Source organism: Carya illinoinensis, chromosome 2, assembly GCF_018687715.1.
Source record: "Carya illinoinensis cultivar Pawnee chromosome 2, C.illinoinensisPawnee_v1, whole genome shotgun sequence".
NCBI lineage: Eukaryota > Viridiplantae > Streptophyta > Magnoliopsida > Fagales > Juglandaceae > Carya > Carya illinoinensis.
The window spans coordinates 2344927-2363203 of NC_056753.1; the positions used below are offsets into that span (position 1 = coordinate 2344927).

At 34.8% G+C, this 18277-nt stretch overlaps 2 protein-coding genes, 1 long non-coding RNA gene and 3 other non-coding genes across 7 annotated transcripts; all 6 read left to right on the plus strand.

The window, feature by feature from the left end:
• The first annotated feature begins 852 nt into the window (after nucleotides 1-852).
• On the plus strand, nucleotides 853-958 carry LOC122302109. Its single transcript, XR_006240352.1, has one exon. It is a non-coding gene; the product is annotated as a U6 spliceosomal RNA (small nuclear RNA).
• Nucleotides 959-1718: 760 nt separating this feature from the next.
• On the plus strand, nucleotides 1719-5823 carry LOC122296693 (wall-associated receptor kinase-like 14). The gene is made up of 4 exons (XM_043106498.1): nucleotides 1719-1928; nucleotides 2204-2961; nucleotides 3705-3779; nucleotides 4287-5823. The coding sequence occupies exons 2-4, from the start codon at nucleotides 2214-2216 to the stop codon at nucleotides 5576-5578; spliced, it is 2115 nt and encodes a 704-aa protein (XP_042962432.1). The 5' UTR covers nucleotides 1719-1928; nucleotides 2204-2213; the 3' UTR covers nucleotides 5579-5823.
• Nucleotides 5824-11652: 5829 nt separating this feature from the next.
• On the plus strand, nucleotides 11653-13472 carry LOC122301958 (cold-regulated 413 plasma membrane protein 2-like). 2 transcript variants are annotated; one of them, XM_043113302.1, is made up of 5 exons: nucleotides 11653-11767; nucleotides 11940-12123; nucleotides 12497-12604; nucleotides 12720-12790; nucleotides 13127-13472. In XM_043113302.1, exons 2-5 carry the CDS (start codon nucleotides 11948-11950, stop codon nucleotides 13378-13380), a joined length of 609 nt encoding a protein of 202 aa, XP_042969236.1. In that variant the 5' UTR covers nucleotides 11653-11767; nucleotides 11940-11947; the 3' UTR covers nucleotides 13381-13472. The 2 variants fall into 2 exon arrangements, with proteins under 2 accessions (XP_042969236.1, XP_042969235.1); XM_043113301.1 differs by having other exon boundaries at nucleotides 11702-11836.
• Nucleotides 13473-15439: 1967 nt separating this feature from the next.
• LOC122301960 lies at nucleotides 15440-16072 on the plus strand. The gene is made up of 2 exons (XR_006240233.1): nucleotides 15440-15595; nucleotides 15808-16072. It is a non-coding gene; the product is annotated as an uncharacterized LOC122301960 (long non-coding RNA).
• On the plus strand, nucleotides 15833-15917 carry LOC122302105. The gene has a single exon (XR_006240350.1). It is a non-coding gene; the product is annotated as a small nucleolar RNA SNOR75 (small nucleolar RNA).
• Nucleotides 15987-16056, plus strand: LOC122302067. Its single transcript, XR_006240315.1, has one exon. It is a non-coding gene; the product is annotated as a small nucleolar RNA Z105 (small nucleolar RNA).
• Nucleotides 16073-18277: the final 2205 nt, after the last annotated feature.

Genomic DNA, 18277 nt, shown 5'->3' on the forward strand with positions numbered 1-18277 from the left:
TTGAGTGAGCCATATTACAAATACTAACAATGACATTTTCATATTTATATCAAGAAAAAAAATCTGGTGAGTAGCCACTAATGCCAAACACACACATGACGTAGCCTAAATAAATTTTCCTTTTTCTTCTTGCACATTGCAACTCTTCTCTCTGGTTTCACCCATTTGAAATTCAGCATCCATCCTCTCCCATCCCCACCCCCGCATCTCGAAGACTTCCATATCAAGCCCTCAAAAAGAAACAAACCCATATACCAATATCAATTAATATACCGAAAAACCATAATTGTAGACCAAAAGGGTAGTGTTTTGAACATTGACATCGTGGGTAGCTCTAAGCTGAAACCTGGGGTTGACCTCGAGGGAGGCGTTGAGAAGGGCATTCTGGTCCTCCACATCATAGTGGATGGAGAGGTGTTTGGAGATGAAGCTGACTTGGGGTTCGATGATATCCCCATTGATGTAGTTTTGGAAGGAGAATTGAGCTTAGCAAGCTTGTTGAGGAACTTGCAGGAGATTTTGTGAAAGAAAACAAAGCCGTCACTGTCAAACTCGAAGGTTACTATTATGGGCAGCCTCCGAGGGAAGGTGAACGCGGTTTTGGTGGGTAATAGTGGTGCTAGAACTAGTGGGACGAGGTGATTAGGGCTTGGAGGGGGAGGGGCTGGGGTTGAGTTCGCCATTACTTAGTTTGTAATTTGATATTCGAATGGGGAAAACTCGAAACTGACTTTCGTCCCTCATCAAAATGCATGTTTTGGTTAAAAAGAAAAAAAAAAGCAATCACGTAGTATGTGCAATGTGTGTACTACTACAGTGACTACTCTATAGCAAACCTCTTATATTAATAAGTCGAAATCCCTTCTAAGACAATGATAAAATTAGAACCATATAAAGAAGATTAGCATGATCCCTTTGCAAGGATGACGCACAAATGAAAGAAATTCATAACGCGAAATGATAACAAATCTGGATTGTAGCTAATCATCTAAGCTCCACCATATCCTGATGCGTACGTAGGTGTTTTGTGCATGAGGTGGCCATCCATCTTTCTACTTCCAAAGGTATGTGTGGATCTAAAGTCAATATAAAGCTGTCTCTCTAAACATGCATAACCCGCAATTTTAATTTGATTACAAGTCGGCGTGTAAAATGCATATAATAAAATATTTATGTGAAATAATTTTATTTAAAAGATCATTTTTAAAATTTAAATTTTATAAAATAAATCTTACGATTTAAGTCATTTAAATGATATATTTATAAAATAACTCGTGATTCATTTGGATATTTGGAATATCTTAATATATCAAAAAAAAATATTAAATAAAAATATTATAAAGTTAAAAAATTATTTAATTATATACATTTTTTAATTTTAAAAAGTAGTATTATTTTTAATATTTTATGTGAGAGTTTGAAAAATTTATAATGATAGTAATGATTAAATTAAAAATTAAATTTTTTAAATTTTAAAAAATATTTTATATTTGAATAATATATATGAAAAAATATTTGAAAATTGTGTTGCCAAATTTAAATTTAATCATGAGTGAATAAATGTTTAAAAAAATGATATTTTTAATTTTGAGAAACAAATGAATCATTAAGAAGAAACAAAGTAAAAAAAAAAAAAAAAAAAAGGATATTGAGGCCACTACGGGGGCATTTTTGTACAAACGTTGAATTGACCGGCGTCGCAGACTATCTTGAAAAGAGAGGGAGCTTTTCTTCTTCTTCTTCGAAAATTCACAAGGTTTTGCTCCCGGCTTCGTTGATGTCTTTTTTTTGGTCCCTAAGAACCTCACAGATTCGCAGAAACAGCGCCAGTCTTTCAATTTTACCTTTTCTTTCTTTGTGAAGTACAAAACCTCAGTATCGAAGCGACCGGTAGTTGATCACGACCAAGCATTGAAAGGATTTCAGAGGTAAGTTCGTTGGATGCGACATTCAATTGTGTTTTCCATGAAAATCGATTCAAAAGCTTATATATATTTATATGTACACGCTGTTGACTATAAATAGTCTCCTCTCTTTCTATGAGCATTTATTGGGATGGATGGCCTCCCAACGCCATCCGCAGGGCCCGCTTTTAATTCCTCCATTAATTGCAGAATTCCGAGCTCTCTCCCTCTCTCTCAAAGCTTGAAATTTTTTATGTTGGTCTTACTGTTTGATGACTTTTGTTCTTTACATTTTGCAGCAAAACGGTTATGGTTTCTCTGTTTTGGCTCAATTTCTATCCAGAGCGAAAAATGATTTCCCCCCACCAACAGATTGTGTTTGTCTCCCTTATCATCGTAATGTCCATTGTGCATCCCACTGGAGCCGAAAATCCCCCCTGCAAAACCTCGTGCGGAAAAAATAAAACTGTACAGTATCCATTCGGCTTCTCGAGCTCTTGCGCGATCCAATTATCCTGCAACGACTCCGACATCCAGGTCGGCGAATTCCGAGTCCTTAACATAACCTCTAGCAGCATCCTCGTCGATCTTCCGGCGAAATGTAACCGTACGATAGACTCGATCTGGCAGCTCTTCGGCAGCAACTACGCACCGACATCGCGGAACAGCTTCCTCCTCCATAACTGTACCTCCAAGCAGAATGCCAGCACATTACCGAAGGAAGTGGACAGGGCCCTATTCAATTTACCGGGCTGCAATGCCAATATAAGCTACTTCCCTGAAGAAAGTGGACGGAAAGCCCCTATACTTAGCTACGAGAATGTGAATCCGACAAACTGCACCTTCTTGTTCTCCTCCGTCGTGCTTGAAGGGGATTCGCTTCAGCTTCATAGGTTTGAGCTGGCGTGGTGGCTCGGCGTCGAAAGGAGCCAGAATTGCTCTAAGAATTCAGATTATACGTCGGTTCGGACGCCCGAAGGCAAGACAGGTTTCCGGTGCCAGTGTAAGCCCGGGTTTAAAGGCGATGGATACGGCGACGGCGACGGTTGCAAGAAAGGTGAGTCGACTCGCCGAGTTTATTTCTTTTATCCATTAAATTATTTCTTCTTTTAGTTTCAAAACTTTCAAGTTGGATGAGGATATCCAATCAGAAACCGACGCGCCATCATTTTCTGCAGTCAAGTCCAAGGCTGTACGGACGAAAATGCGGACGCGGGTAGTGGACCGGATTTACTAGAAAGCCCATGGCTATTTTAACCATTAAGCTACCTTGTACTAAGATGAATTCGTGGGTGGTGGAGGGGGCAAATTGGTCCTGATAATATTTTTGTGTGTGACATATGATAAATATAGGTTCCATAAAGATAAATTGGCCCTAATGAATGGATTTCTTTTTGAGTTATTTTCTGATTAGATTATGGATTGGTAGAGATAATAATAATCCAATTGAAAAGGTCAAAGCCAGTTGCAATTCCTTCTAGTTGTTTATGAAGTGTGATTTTAGGGGAAGCACATGTTGAAAGGTTGGTTGGGTTTGGACTTTGGATTAAAGAAATCAGAAGGAGAGGGAGACTTTGATTACCAAGATCCCAACAACAGTTTGTTTGATTCTTATGCAATTTTCCATAAAATATATATATATATATATATATCTCCTTGAAATAATTTCACTGTTGCAAGTTACTTTTCAGATTTTTCATATATAAATTAGCTAGGCAAGGATGTGGATTTCTGTATTGCAAGCCATATACATTCTCAATGCATAACCTTTTGATATAACATAGCTGAAACTTGTTGCAGTTTCTGATTGCAATCCTACAAGGTACCTGTCTGGCCATTGTGGAGGCATATCTAAAGTCCGTCTTCTCCTCGTAGGTAAATCTTCTGTTTGTTAATGGAAAATAACTCTACAATCTCTGCTTCCCCTCTCTTTGGAACAGCGTGGAAAATGACCCCACAATCTCATGGGATCATAGTGGTGGTTACTCTTGTTTCTATCTTTTCAGCTGCCATATATGCTGTATACAGATATGCATACATATGTAGGTATGGGTAGTCGAAATCAATCACTACAAAATGATTCTCAGGATTCTGTATGAGGTTTCTGACTAATTTAGTTGAAGATTTGCATTAGTTTTTTTTTTTGGCAGTCAGGAAACATAAGAAGACTACGTATCCAATATGTTTAGTCTTTATATCTGCTGCTTAAATTTATATGGTGGTTTTTATCTGCAATGTGGCTCAACCACAATGAACTCAACCCATACATTGAACGAATGGGAATAATACTTTATAGATTTTTCACTTACTCCACGGAGTGCAGTGTAGTTAGGACTTAAGATTTTTTAGACAATAAAATAGTCCACATTCTTCTCTGTTCAGGAATTTTTGCTGGAGCTTCTATAATGGCTGCAGTGTGTATTACGTGTTACTTTGTTCGGCGCCGCTCCACTGGTTTGAAAAATGAAATGAGTGCAAGACGCCTCCTATGTGAAGCTGCTGCCAACTCTAGTGTACCTCTATATGCTTACAGAGAAATAGAAAGAGCCACTAATAACTTCTCGGATGGACAAAGGCTCGGGACTGGGGCCTTTGGTACAGTTTACAAAGGAAAATTTCAAAATGATGAGTGGGTCGCCATAAAAAAGATCAAATATAGAGACACCAACAGTATTGACCAAGTCCTGAACGAGATCAAACTCCTTTCCTCTGTGAGCCACCCGAATTTGGTTCGCCTCTTAGGTTGCTGCATAGAGGACGGCGAACAGATACTTGTCTATGAATTTATGCCTAATGGAACTCTATCTGAGCATCTACAAAGGGAAAGGGGTAAAGTACTCCCATGGACTGTACGGCTCACAATTGGTGCTGAAACTGCTCACGCCATAACATATCTCCACTCTGCCATGAATCCACCAATTTATCACAGAGACATCAAATCTAGCAATATATTATTGGATCACAGCTTCAATTCGAAGGTAGCCGATTTTGGTCTTTCTAGACTGGGCATGACAGAAATATCACACATCTCAACAACCCCACAAGGGACTCCAGGCTACGTTGATCCTCAATATCATCAGAACTTCCATCTCTCTGATAAAAGCGACGTTTACAGTTTTGGAGTAGTTTTAATAGAGATAATAACTGCATTGAAAGTGGTTGATTTTACTCGACCTCCCAGTGAGGTGAATTTGGCAGCACTTGCTATTGATAGAATTGGGAGGGGTTGTGTGGATGAGATAATAGACCCTTCCCTTGAGCCAAATAGGGATGCTTGGACACTTCATTCTCTTCACAAGGTTGCTGAGCTTGCATTCAGGTGCCTTGCTTTTCATAGTGACACGAGGCCTTCTATGATGGAAGTGGCAGAAGAGCTGGAACACATCAAGCGAAGTGGGTGGACAACATTCGATGAAAATGCATGCATGGCATCTTCAGCGGTATCCTCGTGTTCTTCACCACATAACGGAAGCGAGAAGTCATTGGGTGGTGGTATGACAGTTGGGAAGGCAGGGTTAGGGAGCCAGAGATCGGTTGTTTCAGAAAAAGTGGCAGATTGTGCAGCTTCAATGGAGGAGATGAAGGATAGCTCCCCTGTTTCTGTGTATGATCCTTGGTTAAGTCAAGAAAGCTCGCCCTCAGCAAACAGCTTGTTGGGTAATGGAGCTCGGTGATATGAAATTAGCTTCTTTTGGGTTCATGCCTTTATATTGTCTGGTGAATACTACACATTACACAAGTATGTAGAGCTTTCCCTTACCGGGACCTTACTACTTAGACATTAGTTGTAGACATTAACATTAGTTTCAAGGTCTTATGAAATCTCTGTCTATTCCACTCATTTTTATGCTTTAGGTGATACACAAATGATAAAACTTTCTCTAGCCTGATATCAATGCTTTGTCATTCTCGAGTGCAATTAACACTGGTGCAAAAGCAAATGGATTTTGCCAAGTCTACTACATCAGTGCTATTATAGACTGACGTGGCGCTGGCACGTGTGACTATTATATTAGTCGATATACAATTTCCATTTTTTATTTTCACAACTCACCGAAGTGTCATTGCCATGTGGCAGTGCCACATTAGTTTGTATGTCTGCATAGTACCCGAATATTTTAGCCCAAGCATTTTGCAAAGGAAATTGGCATTTAAAAAAAAAAAAAAAAAAAAAAAAACATTGACTTCATTCATCTTGTATGTTTATAGCAGGGATAGAATTGAAAATGATCAGCAGGGTAACTACTGATCAGCACAGGTTATAAGAAATATAATTTTCATCTTAGTCTTCTAAAATAAGTCCTAATTTTCAAGTAGTTGACATGCAAATTAACCATATAACTCTTGGGCTTGTTTGTGTAGAGCCGGTTCTATTTTGTGGCGGTCTAGTTTGATGACCTGATTCGATAAGATTTTGTTACGAATCTTTAGTAAATTTTTAAAAAGGCTTGTTTTTACCTTCTTTTAACTCTTGAACTGATCTGACTCGTTAATTGGAATTTACTATATATATGTATTTGCAATATTCCCATATAGTTGTTGTACTGTCGCATTATGTATTCGACTATCTTCTAAAATAAATTAATTATCTACAATTTCGTGGACGTAGGTACATTGTTGAACATGTAAATTAATCTTATGTGTACTGTGTGATTGATTTTGTTTTTACTTTACTGTTTCTCTTATAGTTTCAAACAATAACAAGTGCGAATATTTTTTCATACATTTTATGTCTGATTTTTTCTTTTAGAACAATTGCATGTAGTTGAAATGTGGAAATATTTGCTAGCAGTATAGAAATTATAATCAAGAGAGGAAAAAAAAAAATCAAAGAGAACAACTAGAAATATACATGCTAGATATTTATCCTAATCTTCTTATTGGAACCTTCTCCCACAACAATTAAATGTTGGAAGAATTCTTATTTCGAATATTCTTCCATTCCAACTTGTGAATATATCACATGCATCACGTTGTATCAACCATTCAAGATATAGAAATCATAGATCTAATAATTATTTCTCTTTTATGGCAAATTATAGCGTACAATTATGAAATCACTATTTGTTACAGAAGGTTAAACTGATAAAAAGAGGTAGATTATATTATTTATTTTATATTTTAATATTTCTCCTCATTTGTGAGTTAGACTCTCCCTCAATAGGCGACCCAACGAATATTTAATTAAATAATGATAGAGTATAGAGTCAGGGTTCGAATTCAGGACCTCTGCTTTAATAATATAATATGAAATCATCACTTGTCTTAAAAGTTTAAGTTGGTAAGAAGATATATATTTTATTATTTATTTTATATCTTAACAACAACATATAAATCTATATGCACTATATATGCAATTCACATGTTATGGGTGAAGGGTGATTATCAAAATTAATAATTTAGGAGGGTTTAAATTGCAAATTGAGTACTACTGGTAGTTTGAAGAGATCTAGTTTGTTAATTATGTATTTCCCCTTTTTTGTTTTTATTTGAGTTCTCTTGGTTTTGGGTGTCTGCATGCATAGGTATTTAAGTCAAGCATTTTGGGAAAAGAACATGATCGATGTCTTCAAAGGTAATTAAGCTCATATTGCTCTCAAAAGTAGGCCATAGCTAGTGGCTGCATGCATTGAGACAAGGTAATGGCGGTAACATTGAGAGGTCATATACTCTTATTATATAATCACTCAAATTGGATAAGTGAAGTGAAAGAGGAAGCAACCATTTCATTCCTATTTTAAAAAAATTAAATTAAATTAAGAAGCTCGGAGATCAGAGAGATCCCAAAAACTGTATCAAACAGCTAATTGCAAGTGCAGAAAGATATCCTAGAGGGAATGTGGAAGGCACTTGACCAGCCTCTATGCCAGCATTGGCGAGAGTTAGCATTGCATGTGCCGCTCTTGGGCCGGCGTCTCCATCCCATCCAAGGAGACAACCACCAACCAACCCTTACAAGGCTATGGTACTTCTAGTACTACCAAGGTATATTAATGCAATTTGGCATATCTATTCAAGGAGTTAGGTTTCTCTTTTTAAGTTATTTTACTTGTAGGTCAATCAGTATCGAAGATGGTAAGAATTAATATATATACAAAAGAATTTTAATTTTAAGATTATAATTTATTTTATCTGATTTGCTAAATGGAATTTTCTTTTTCTTTTGCCAATCAAAAGATTGGATGCATAAAATTGGATGCCCCGAGATATGTGATAATATAACTCATAATGATCAATCATCGTTGAGTTATTAAAATTATCTGCAATTGCAATGTGATAAAAACAAGTCATATATCCCAACTTTTCTAAGTAATATTATCATGGAGGTTCCATTTGTTAACGTCGTGTTTCATACGCTTTTGGATTGGGTCCTTAGCAGCTTTGGTCTTCAGTCTCGGACCTGCGAATACAAATTAAACACCCAAAGGTGGTTGTCGTGGTGGTGGCTGGGGGAGTCTCCGATATCAAAGTTAGTAACGTTTCAGGAGAATATGCAGAAGGGTAGTGAGAGTAGAGAGAGTTCAGAGAGTCTAATCCTTATCTCGATATCTGAGAGTCGTTTTTATACCTAGGTTTTAGGACTAGGAGCTCATGCCCCACAATGGAGGGAGGTGTCCCCCCCCCCCCCCCCCCCCAAAAAAAAAAAAAAAACCTTCTTTAGCCATGCTTATTTAATGCGGTATAGCCCTCTATCCCATCTGCTTATCACCAGAATGATGCGTCGGATTGCCCCTCCGTCTTTACTTGTTATCAGAGGATTATGAGTCTTCTGCCTACACAGGCTAATTGCTGACTTTACCCTTTCAGTGTCAGGCTACACAACAATGAACTTGAGTGCTCCCTTGTTTCTCTTTCTTTTGGCCCGAAGGCTTTCCATGGGCCGGGATTTATCCGACTAGCTCAGGCCTCTTATGTGTAGGCCTGCATCTCTAGGTCGAGGCATTAGGGGAAAATCCCCCTAACACCATTAATATTAAATTGGAGTATTGATGAAAATATTATGCATACTTATAAAGTGTATCATTAAGTAAGCAATTATACATAATTCTAGCTTTTTATTAAAACAAATACTTCATGTTATATGTCAGATTATACAATTATTTCATTATAAAGCAGATTTAATAGATTACATGAAAGCTACTTCATGTAATCCCCAACTAGCATTAGTGTCCTTACAAGTTTTTAATTAATAAAACTCTAAAATTGAAAGCTCTACCATGAAAAGCTCTATTACCAACCGTCATCCCCAACTAGCATTAGTGTCCTTGTCGTTGGTTTCTCATGGTTTTCGTGCATTGTGGCTGTCCTGTGACTAGATTCCAAAAGGGCCACCATCCATACCTAGACAAAAAGAAAGTCCCATTGCGAGGAAAATCTCTTGCAGCTCTTTCCACAGTCTCTAAAGCCCAATACCTCTCCACCTTTCCATCTCCTTCTCTCTACTTGGAATTGTTCTCGACATATACTCCTCTATTTAACAGCTTGGAACCGGTAATCTTCTTCCACCCTCATACATTTTGCCTTTATTTTGAACAATTCATGTCATGATCCATTGTTAATATCGTAAAAAATAACAAATGTTAATATATTCAATTTGAACTATATTTCATACGAGTTGTCAAGTTGATGAGCTTTATTTGAGAAAGACTGAAGTAACCCCAAGCAATATAAGTTCTCACTTCATATGATGCTTTAATATTTCAAACATGTTTATCAAGAATTGTTGTGGATGTGTTTCACACACCCGCAATCTGGTTCCCTCCGCTATGATGCTGCTAACCTGAAAACAATAGGGTGAAATAAAGATAACCCCTTTTAGGCCGAGGAGTACTTCTGATGTCTAAGTTAGTTGTTTAGCATAAAATATTTTTTGGCATTTTTACAAAGGGAGAGAGTGTTAGCATACCGTTTGCTCCATTTTCCTTGTTTATTTGTACTCATTTCTTGGCCAGGAGTTTAACTTACCCCCCTCCCTCTTCTTGGAGGTTTGGTAGTCGTACTTCCTCAGCAACCTAACTGTCGTTCCTTCCTGAGGTACCACATTATTGCATTTAATGCGGCAACCCTTCTGGGCCTTCCTGCTTGTCTATCTTGATATGTATATGTCTTCTGATTATGCGTATATGGGCATTTAATGTCGCATGACGCTTGGGGTCCATATTTCTGAACTCATTGGTAGACACGCGAGCTGGGGGGGAGGACCGTAGCTACTAGCTCCACCGCGAGTTTCGCCACAGGTAGTAGAATGAGAAGCCATTTAGATTCCGTTTGATAGATAAAAATTTTCATCTCAAATTTAAAATTTTCATCTCATCATTACAACTTTTTCAAATTTCTATACAAAATATAATAAATAATTTAACTTTTTCTTAACTTTTTTAAATTTTAAAATAATAATATTAAAATATAATATTTTAATATTTTATCTTAAATTCAAAATTTTTATCTTACTTATAAAGCAGAACCTCGAGTTAGAGAACAAAAGGCACTGAGATGACAATGACACAGGGTAAGAAAGAAAGGTAGGAACAGAAGAAAGTACAAGATGAACACTATACTTTAAAAGGAGAATGCAACAATTGAATTTCTACGCTTCTACGCAGGGTGATGTGTGTCACCAATCGTAGGGTTGGATGTACTGATTCTAAGAAATGGGTGACCTGATGGAAAGTGAGGGAAAAAGAATTGACGGGAGTTGTTCGGCCCGAGGGAAAGTAATAATAATGGTACGACTAAAAAAAAGAAAGAAAGAAAGAAAGGAGAGAAATTCCCTTCACACGTGCACAATGAGAATTTGCTGGATAATTGATGGGCCTAAACCTCCTTTGAAGCCTAACCTAGGCCATTGGACAAGTCCATTGGGCCTGACATATGGAGCAAGGTAGGTCTTACAAGCAAAGTTTCATTGTTAGTTGCGGGGCATAAATACCGAGGAAGAACTGTGGCTCGTCGCTTCACCCATTAGAGGTTCAATCAAGGAAAACACGTCGCCAAGCACATCATTAATAAGATATCCAAAAGTCATGCCGCATTAAATGTCTAGATACGCATAATTAAAAAATATACACATATCAAGATGGACAAGCGGGAAGGCCCAAAAGGGTTATCACATCAGATGCAACAACATGGTATCTCAAGAAGGAACAACAGCCAGGCTGGTGAGGAAGTAAGGCTACCAAGCCTACAAGAAGGGATGGGGTAGGTGAAATACTTGTATAATATATGAGTACAAATAAGAAAGAAAAATGGAGCAAACGGTATGCTAACACTGTCTCCCTTTGTAAAAATATCATAAAATACTTTTTGTTAAACGATTCTGGATGAAAATGAGATTGTGGCATTGAGGAGGAAACGAGATTATGGGTGTGCAAAACATGTCCACAGCAAGAATAAGGTCATGTTTGAATAGTAAAAGTATTTCATCTTATTTTATTTTATCATTATAATTTTTTAAAATTATCATATAAAATATAATAAATAATTCAATTTTTTCAAATTTTAAAATAATAATAATATTAAAAAATAATATTTTAATTATATTTTATTTAATTATCTAAAATCATTATCTTATTTTACTATTCAAATTAAAAAATTTATAAAATAAAATAGATAAAGATTTAAGGAATGACACGCCATCCATTTCTCAAAAAGTGATTAACCATGGCCCAAAATAGAAAAATTGGATTCCCCGGCAGGAGTCAATACGGAACAAGTAGCAGACGGGAGATCCGAAACTTCGCAGCACCGTTGCATTCACTGCAGAGCTAAAAGCGAGGGCCCCAACACAGTTATAAACTGGCCTACAAATCAATTCATCCTGTCTTTAAAGTCACTTTTGTTTCTGTTGTGTCGTTTTGCGATTTGTACTGTACCCTCTTCTTCGTTTCTCTTATCTGCTTCTCATCATTGTTAAAGCTATTCTTGCTGTTTGTGTGAGGATTGGCTCCTGGGATTTTTTTTATAACTCCTGGTATTTTTTTTTAAACCCCAGTTTGTCTTGCTAATTCTTCATCTTTCTTGTGTTCATATCTTCAGCATATATAATGGGAAGGATGAATTACTTGGCTATGAAAACTGATCCGGCAATGGAGGATTTGATCGGCTCTGATATCAATGACCTCAAGATCGCTGCAAAGAGGCTTATCAATCATGCCACCAAGCTTGCTGGCCTCAGCTTTGGGACTTCTTTTCTGGAATGGGTGGCTTCCTTCTCAGCTATGTCAGTACTCTTTTTCTCTCCATCAGTTTCCATATCTGATCTGACTGCTCGTAGTGGTTGTCTACTTGATTGGTATTACAGTAATGCCTTCAAATGCGAAATTAAAGTACCACCATGGCGTTTACTGTTTATTATCTCTGTCGATATATGGAATAAAATATCCAATGTGGAAAGTGATATTTTTTGGTTTCTAGTTTTTTTCCCTTTTCTATTTTCAAAATCAAGATATTGCAGCTGATGTTTACCTTTGTTGATTTTCTTATTATATATAGGCAAGGTCAAAATGTTTACTGTTTCTCTTCCTTCTTAAGTGTCACTTTCCTTTTCTTTTTCCTTTTGGAATAATGATATTTGTTTTCAATTTTAATTGCAGTTATTTGCTGATATTGGATCGAACCAACTGGAGAACAAACATGCTGACTTCACTTTTAGTCCCTTACATATTCTTTAGCCTTCCTTCAGTGCTGTTCAATTTTTTCAGGTGATAGTTCCCAACTGCTTGCACAGTTTCTCATTTTCTGTTTAGATTTTTTTTTTTTTTTTCATTATCTTCTGCCTCTTTAATTTTTGATAAATTTGCTACAAAAACCATTCAGAGGAGAGGTTGGAAAATGGATTGCTTTCATTGCAGTTGTACTAAGGCTTTTCTTCCCACGACACTTCCCAGGTATATGCTTCTGTCACCAATACAGCCACCCAATGATCTCTGTCTCTATCTCTCTTTACACACATCCACATAAGGGATGAATCTTTTCATCTGAGTTTTAAAGTTGCCAAATTATCTCTAAATGTCGCAAATATCGTTGGTTCCTATGCCAGCATTTGTGCATGCAAAACTGTGATTTCTATAAACCTCCATTTTTCATCCAGACTTCAATAATACTTGAGGACACACTACTTAAGAAAGCACCAGAATATAGAAGGCAGAGACACTTTTATATGCATGTTAAAGTAATGATTTAGTGCATTATATCCATGAGGCTGTTGCTTGATGAATCTGCAGATTGGCTGGAGATGCCAGGATCTTTGATTCTGCTCTTGGTTGTGGCTCCCAGCTTCTTTGCAGACACCTTGAAGGACAGCTGGGTTGGTATCTTGATATGCCTTATCATCGGTTGTTACCTATTGCAAGAGCATATTCGGGCATCCGGAGGATTCAAAAATTCCTTCACTCAAAACCATGGCATATCCAACACCGTTGGCATTATCCTTCTGTTAGTTTATCCTGTCTGGGGGCTGGTTGTTTACTTTCTCTAGGCACAAAATCATTTTATTCAGCACTTGTGTGTAAGACTCCACCCTGTATACAATAAGAGAAAACCATTGTTTCCTGGTTTGCGCTTTGACAATTTTGTTTTTCTGTCCTGTCATATAACTTACTTACTCGAGGTGCAGTTGCAAGAAACTTTTTATTAAGGACCTGTGCACTCCTCGTATTAGTCATGACTTTGTTCCGTGACACCCGTTGCCAATCAAAACAAAAATATGTCTAATTATGTTAATTAAGGAAGCTGTATTGTAAATGCCTTCAGACCGATTTGGTTCTGGATTGATGTCAATAGTGTTTAAAGGCAAACCAAAGTGAATGTGATCTCATGCCCCTCTGCAATGCTATAAGACTATAGGTTAACGTGATAAAAAAAGGAGAAAGAAATGGTTTGGTACGTTAGAATATAAGGTTTGTCTCGTTGCATGTAATTTTATATTTGAATTTTTTTGAAGTACTATGAATTAGAACAAATATTTTTCATTGGGACAAAACGGGTTCTTACTTCTAACGCAAAAGATACAAACCTTTTTCTAAATTAGGATTCTCGAAATATAAGAGAGAGAAAAATGAAGTGGACCATACAATATTGATTGTCTTCCTCTCATTATGGATCTTGAATTTAGATAAAACTTCAAGGAATCTTTATCACATTTTGTTGTGTTAGAGCATTCTCATCTAGTTCCTTATAATTTAGAAATTTTTAAATTGTAGAAAATCAACTTAACTTTTTGATAAAAAAAAAGCACTCCATCTGGTTTTCTATTTTAGGGTAGAGGTTTATGATGTAAACAGAGTCACTATTCATCCTCTAAATCAATTTTTATATATATTTTATAGTAAATAGTTAAAAATATAGAAATAAAGTAGTAGAAATAATAATAAAGAAAGCATAAAAAAAGATTATTTTAATAAAATAAAGAAATGATAAGAAATGAGATGTAGGAAGTTTTTTAAAGATGAGTAAAATTTAGGAAAAATTATATGAAACCGGATATGAATGCTTGAAGATAGAAAAATATCTAATTGTATTAACTTTCTCCCGTTTGGATAGTGAAAATATTTTATCTCGTTTCATCTCATCATTACAATTTTTTTTAAATTCCTGCATAAAATTTAATAAACAATTAACTTTTTCAAATCCCAAAATAAAAATAATATTAAAAAATAATATTTTAATAATATTTTATTTAACTTTAAATTTTAATTTAAAATCATCTTATTTCATCTTATGATCTAAACTGCACCTATATCAAATAGGGTTCCCCCCCCCAAAAAAAAAAAAAAACTTTTAACTAGATGTTAATATGTTTTCCACCACTTTTCTCTCTTTTTCTCCATTCTTTTCCATTTTTACTCGTATGTTTTACCTAGAATTAAAAAAACTCTTTAACTTTGCAGCCTTCCACCACCGCACGCCCTCTCTGGTTTGGTCATCCACCCCTCCATTATAAATTGTAATGGGTAATTTGTTGAGGCTCATCGCCTTCTCATTTTGAATTTCTCCTTTATTCTAATAAAAGGAAAATATTAGTATATCGTTTGAGTTTCTCTCTTCATTTAAACCGCTCATGTATTTAAATATTTTTTAATTTTTTTATTTAATAATTAAGAAAATAATTTTTAGTGTATTGGTATATATTTTTTATTTTTTAAAAATATTTAATATGTTAAAAAAATAGAAAAACAAAACGGAGAAGAAAATGAAATGGAAGATTTGTACTAGCGGGTATATGGTCAAAGTTAGGAAGCACGTTAGCAGTTAGCACTGCCCTTAACAAAATATTACTAACCAAAAGGAAAATGATACATATATAATTATTTTCATAATTTTTTACATAATTTTATTTTAAATAAAATACATTTTTGTAAAATAATTTATAGAAATAATATCATTTTATAAAAACAAACTCAATTTATATAAATAGTTATAAAAGAGATTCGTTTATTCGTACTAAAATGACAGTTGTGGTATTATCATCTTCCAGGCTCCAGCAACTTGTGAATGGGCCCAAACAAATAAACCATTGGGCCACCGGTTTGGTCCAATGTATGCTACAGTAATGGTATGTTTGGTAATTTGAATAGGTGTGTGGAAACTGGAAACCCTAATGATTCGAAACTCACAACCCTAAAACGGCTGTTTCTCCTATAAAAGCAACGCCATCTCCTCATCTATTTACGCCCCTCGGCCTGGCATCCCAAGTATGATCACCTCTGGCCTTCCCTCTCAATCTTGATCTCTCTGTTTTTATGTTTTCCATCGATGATTGCTTCATTATTTCAACGATCGTTTTGACTTGTTTTTTTTATTTGTTTGTTTACTTCAGATTCTTTTAGATTTCGCCATGATTCTATTTTTGTTTGTTTGTTTGAAGTAGTTTATATTTTCCAAACTAATGATTTAGTATGCGTAGGAGTAGTCATGGGGATTGGGAGTTTTCTCGGTGATGAACAAAAATGATGACGAGTCCGATATTCCATTCTTTTAATCGTGACGACAAACCGAGGCATTTGTCTGAGAGGCAACTCCGTACCCATCTAATGATCTAATCTCCTCGTATTGTTTTGTTTTTAATTTTTTTGAGATTGTCAAGCATAATGATGAGGAATTTGTGTGACTGATTCTTTTGTATGAAGAATTAATTACCTCCTACTCATACTGAATGCCTGACGATGAAACAAACTTTAATGGCGTTTTTTTTTTTAATTTGTTTCTGGGCATTCTGTCTTTTGATTTATTCATCTCTAGAGAGAGATAGAAGAAGGACGATGTAGCGATGATGAGAAAGGAATTTCATTCTGGAATTTGATTTGAGGAGCACCGATGATTTGTGTTTCAAGCACTTTTGAGCTGCTCTCTCTCTCTCTCTCTCTTCTCCATAGCAATCGATTTTCCAGTTACTATTTGTACATTCATTTGTAAGCAAATCGATCTTCAAACTCAGTTTCAGAGCGTCGCTTCTGATTACTGGAAACGAAAATGGGTCTGAACTGGACATGTGAAATTACAAAAGCCATATGCCAGTTACCTTAGTGTTTTAGAGAGAAATACTTTTATAAGTAAATTTATAAATTGATATGACTTAATCTAGTATGTCATATTGTAAAGATATTTTTAGTATAAAATTAATCTAACAGATCATATAAAATTACACCAATTTATGTATTTATTTTATGTAAACTCTTTGTATCTGTAGTAATTCTCGTTTTAAAATGTGTTTTCATAATGAGTAATATTACGTACAGTCACTTTTATGTATTTTCTGCATACTTTATTGATATGATTGGCTGAATTAAATTTTTTTTTTAATACATAATTAATCATATTATTGGAATGTATAAAAAAGTCCACAAAAATGACTGTACATAAAATTTTTATTTCATAATTGTGCAATTAGGATTGCTGTTTTAGTTTTGCAAAATTAAATTACAGGCTTATTATATGGCACAATTTTTGTGTTTTTTTTTTCTTTTTTGTTGGTTGAGAGCAAGGACATTGGCCTCTCAAATGCCAATGTCAAGTGGAATTTTAGCTAACTTGGGCAAAAGTGATTGGCATTTGAGTAGTTAAACTCTTTCACTTCTGAACTACAGTGAATTCATTTTTTTTTTCAAATTTGGTCATCTATTATTTATCTCCAAAATAATATTTTATACTAAAAATATTATATTAGATAATCAGGATGAGAAACAAAATAATTAGGAAACAATATTTTAAATAAGAATTAAATTCTTAATTAATATTTGAGTATATTTGTAAAATAAAAAAATATTATTAAAATATATATTATTATATTATTATTTTGACTTTAAGATAAATAGTCTAATCTGGATTTACTTTTTTAATGACTTTGGCTTTAGTTAGAACTTCAATTTTATTAGAGATTTGACAATGGTCTAACTATTGCCAACTCTAAAATTTGACTAAAAGTCGAGGTTTGATAGAGATATTAATCTATATTGAACTATTTATCTTAAAGTCAAAATAATAATATAATGTTATACATTTTAATAATAATTTTTATTTTTTTAATATTTTACAAATGTAATCCATATATTTATTAATAATTTAATTTTTACTTAAAATTATTGTTTCCAACTATTTTTTTCTTAACCTAATTATCTAACAAAAATATTTGAGAATATTTTTTTAATAAAATATTATTTTTGAGATGAATGGTGGTTGACCGAATTTAGAAAAAGAAATGACTTTATTGTAATTCAAAAGTGGAGTTTTTGAATTTTGACTAATTTAATGCAGATCACTTTTATTAGATTTAGTTAAAATTTGGCTAGGCATTGGCATTTGGCTAGGCATTTTAGAGACGGATTAGAGGGAGTCAATTATCATCCAGCCTATTTAATCGGTTAGAATCCTAATTTTTTCAGTGTGTGAGGAGTCGATCTTAAAAGAAGCATAAACCCTGTGAAGAAATTTCTGCAATACGGTTACACTGGCAATAATTTCAGACTAAAAGCTTAATGACTTAGAAAAGGCTGTTAAATAAAAGGAAAATTCAAGGGACAGCGACTTGTGAAATTCAAGGGAAAAATCTAATTGAAAAATAAAAAAAAAAATTATGTAGATTTAAGTTTTATCTATTTTTTTTAAAGGAGTATGCAAGATTATACATTTACTTTTTGACTAATTACATTACATTAGTGCATAGATTAATGCACCATTGTGTTTGCAACTATATTTTTCCTTTTAAGATTATGGGAATGTTCATAACGTAGAGTTTACCACTAAACATATATTATGGGAATGCACTGTAGCTAGAGGGTAGTGCTCAAAGAAAATTCCAAAAAATAGAGAAGAAATGTTCATGAAGTTAAAACAAAGAGGAGATGGAAGAACTTACTTTGGAAACTTTGGAGGAGAAG